This window comes from Bison bison, unplaced genomic scaffold, assembly GCF_000754665.1.
Source record: "Bison bison bison isolate TAMUID 2011002044 unplaced genomic scaffold, Bison_UMD1.0 scf7180017864063, whole genome shotgun sequence".
NCBI lineage: Eukaryota > Metazoa > Chordata > Mammalia > Artiodactyla > Bovidae > Bison > Bison bison.
In genome coordinates this window covers 3,719,810-3,723,334 of record NW_011494635.1, presented here as the reverse complement: position 1 = coordinate 3,723,334, position 3,525 = coordinate 3,719,810, and the positions used below count along the sequence as shown (strand labels likewise).

The 3,525-nt window shown below is 49.0% G+C and overlaps 1 protein-coding gene across 1 annotated transcript in view; it reads left to right on the top strand.

Annotated features, from left to right (window-relative positions):
- LOC104986149 (cystatin-C) overlaps window positions 1-3,525 on the top strand; it is a 57,293-nt gene that overhangs the window by 49,370 nt on the left and 4,398 nt on the right. Inside the window, exon 3 of the mRNA XM_010836606.1 lies at window positions 3,227-3,343. Coding sequence (XP_010834908.1) covers window positions 3,227-3,343 — 117 coding nt within the window. The remainder of the gene's footprint in view (window positions 1-3,226; window positions 3,344-3,525) is intronic.

The window sequence follows — 3,525 nt, the reverse complement described above, 5'->3', positions numbered from 1 at the left end:
CTAGCTTTGTTCATAGTGATGATTTCTAAGGCCCACTTGACTTCACATTCCAGGATGTTTGGCTCTAGATGAGTGATCACACCATCGTGATTATCTGGGTCATGAAGATCTTTTTTGTACAGTTCTTCTGTGTATTCTTGCCACCTCTTCTTAATATCTTCTGCTTCTGTTAGGTCCATACCATTTCTGTCCTTTATTGAGCCCATCTTTGCATGAAATGTTCCCTTGGTATCTCTAATTTTCTTGAAGAGATCTCTAGTCTTTCCCATTCTGTTGTTTTCCTCCATTTCTTTGCATTGATCGCTGAGGAAGGCTTTCTTATCTTTTCTCGCTATTCTTTGGAACTCTGCATTCATATACGTATATCTTTCCTTTTCTCCTTTGCTTTTCACTCCTCTCTCTTACTGTACTGCAAAGGCAACCCTTCTTCACCTATTGGGTGCCATAACTTTTCCAGAGGCTCCTGGGCTTCCCAGGCGGTGCAGGGATAAAGAATTTGCCTGCAGTGCGGGAGGCCTGGGTTTGATCCCTGGGTGAGGAAGATCCCCTGGAGAAGGGAACGGCAACTAGCTCTGGTATTCTTGCCTGGAAAATTCCATGGACAGAGGAGCCTGGCGGACTACAGTCCATGGAGTTGCAAAGAGTCAGACACGACTGAGCACACACACACACACACACACCTGAGTCAGAGCAGGGGGAGATGGAGAGGGGGCAGAAGACACCACCCCTAACGTGCTACCATGGCAGGTGGGGTATTTTGAACGGAAGGAATCAAGATCCAGCAGCCTCACGAAAAGCTTTTACCTCCTCTGAATTGCCAAAAGGAATTTAGATACCAGAGAGACATATTTATCTGAAAGAGCAATCTGTGCCGTAGGGCTGACATCTGATCCCCAAGCACCTGCTCATCTCATCTTCCCATGAGTCACCCCTGCTCTACTTGAAGTCCCAGCCCCCCATTCCTTTCCTTAGGTCAGGGTGGCTTATAAGCTTCAACTGCCTGACTGCCTTTGTGTCTTTCCTTTATGGGGTTTCTAAATGTACACAGTTAAATGTATTTTTCTCTTGTTAATCTGTCTTATGGCAATTTAATTATTAGGCCAGCCAAAGAACCTAGAAAGGTATAAGGAAAAATTTCCCACCCCCTACAGTTATAACTGGGCCTCAAGACAACAGGGTCTCAGAAATACTGAACATAAATATTCACTGTTAATATCATTCTGGATTTCATGCCAGATTCCTGCTAGTCCAGCCCTAAGGCCACAGTGGCTGTGGGCTGATGCTCACTGACCATTGCCTTGACCACTCCTGGGAGAGTCCTCCTCTGGATGTGCACCACAGGCCCAGAGGCCATCTGGTATTTCTGCCACCATCTCTTTAGGTCATCGGTTACTGGGTCATCTTCGGGCACACAGGGTACAGGTTAGAGAACAGCCTTTCCCCCAACTCCCAGGGCCATTCTCCGGCCTGGATCTGCATGGTCCTAGACTAAAGGATCTGGCAGCCCAATCAATACCCAACTGACCACATCCTCTCAATCTGGGAAGAAAGAGAACCAACAACTAGGTTAACACAGTAGAGGAGGCTCAAAAATTGCTTGTATATGTTGAGATAATATTTTAGATATATTGGGTTAAATAAAAAGTATTTTATTATTAAATAAAAAGTCTGTATGCTCAAAACCCAGAGGAACACACTGCATGAGGCCATTTGTGGAAAGTTCAAGAACAGGCAAGGCCTCAGTCCACAGAAACAGGGGTGTGCATCGTCCAAGCCCAGGGGCGAGCAAGAGATTGACCACAGAGAGGTAGGAGGAAACAGGCTAATGGAAGTGTTCTAGAGCTTGGAGGGGAAGTAATACCAATGTATGCATTTGCTAAAATTCCTGTCTGGACACATAAAATAAGGCATTTATTGTGTGTGCGTCATACCTCACTCAAGTTGATTTTTAAGAATCAAGCAAGTTTTCCAGGCAGTGGACAGAGGACCAGAGCCAGTGCTGTGCTTCTCTGAGGAGAGGAGCGAGAGCAGCCCCCAGGCTTCCATCCATTCCCTCAGGGGCTGTCCTTCCCACACCCACGAGGAAGGGGTCCCCCCACCCACGGTTTAGGGTGCACCCAGCTGCCAGGGTGAGCTTCCGGGTCATTCCCCTTCCCTGCTTAAACACCAGCAGTCTCTTGTCCCTAGAGCAGGGTGGCCCAGCCTCATCCCAGGGCCTTTGCACTGGCTCTTCCTTTGCCTGAAGTGCTCTTCCTCTGTGTCGGCAGGACTTCTTGCCCTTTAGGTAGGTTTTAGCCCAAACGTCTGTCCTCTCAGAGGCCTCCCTGACCAGCATCCAGAGGCACCAATGTCTATTTCACCCTTCACTTCCAACACAACCCCACATCACCCCTTATCTTAATCACTGATCACTGACCCCGTCCCCACCCCACCCCTCTAAAGCCGGGCCAGGCAAGACCACAGTTCCTCTGGGAGATGAGGCCTACTGGCCTTGACATCTGCTCTAAGGGTAAAATGTACACACACAGAAGAGTGTAAAAGTTGTCATTCACAATTGCTTGTATATGTTGAAATAACATTTTGGATATATTGAGTTAAATAAAAATCATTGTTATTATACATTTTTTTCTTTTTACATTTAAAAAATTTGTTCATTTATTATAATTGGCGGCTAATTACTTTACAATTTGTAGTGATTTTTGCCATACATTGACATGAATCAGCCATGGGTGTACATGTGTCCCCCATCCTGAACACCCTTCCTACCTCCCCATCCCATCCCTCTGGGTTGTCCCAGTGCACTGGCAATCTATTTCACATATGGTAATATACATGTTTCAATGCTATTCTCTCAAATCATCCCACCCTCTCCTTCTGCTACAGAGTCCAAAAGTCTGTTCTTTATATCTGTGTCTCTTTTGCTGTCTCGCATATAGGTTCGTCCGTTACCATCTTACACTTTTTAATGTGTCTCCTAGAAAATGTAGTTATGCACAGGTTAAGCGGGGGCTCTACCGCCTCAAGAGTCCCCCGCCCCCAGCTACAGGCCCCAGACACCCTGGCCAGGGAGAAGCCCCAGAAAGGTGTATGGTTGAATAATTAAACGAGTTGTGAGAAAGAGAACCCGATGAGCTTCTGTGGGGAAGAACTTTCCGAGACAGGGCTCAACCAAGGTCTTCCTCCCGCTGCCTCAGAAACCTCAGCCGTGCTCTCTGTGGACTCCTAGACGCGGAGCAGGCGCCCGGACGGCCAGGAGGCCGAGAGGCCCTCTCAGGCCAGGAGACAGAGCTCGGGTGCATAGGTTTCGACGGCCCGGTGCGGGGACATCCTCTGAAAGACCGCGGTGAGCCGGCTCGAGGAGCGCCGGAGCACAAGATCAGGACTCGGGGACAGGCTGGGGGCGGATGGGGAACCACGGGAGGAGGGCGGGGCTGGGGAGGAGCGGGCAGGGTTGGAGCAGACGAGGGTCGGGGCGTGGGGCTAGGGTGGAGGCCGTAGCCGGGGCAACGTGGGCGGAAGAGGCGA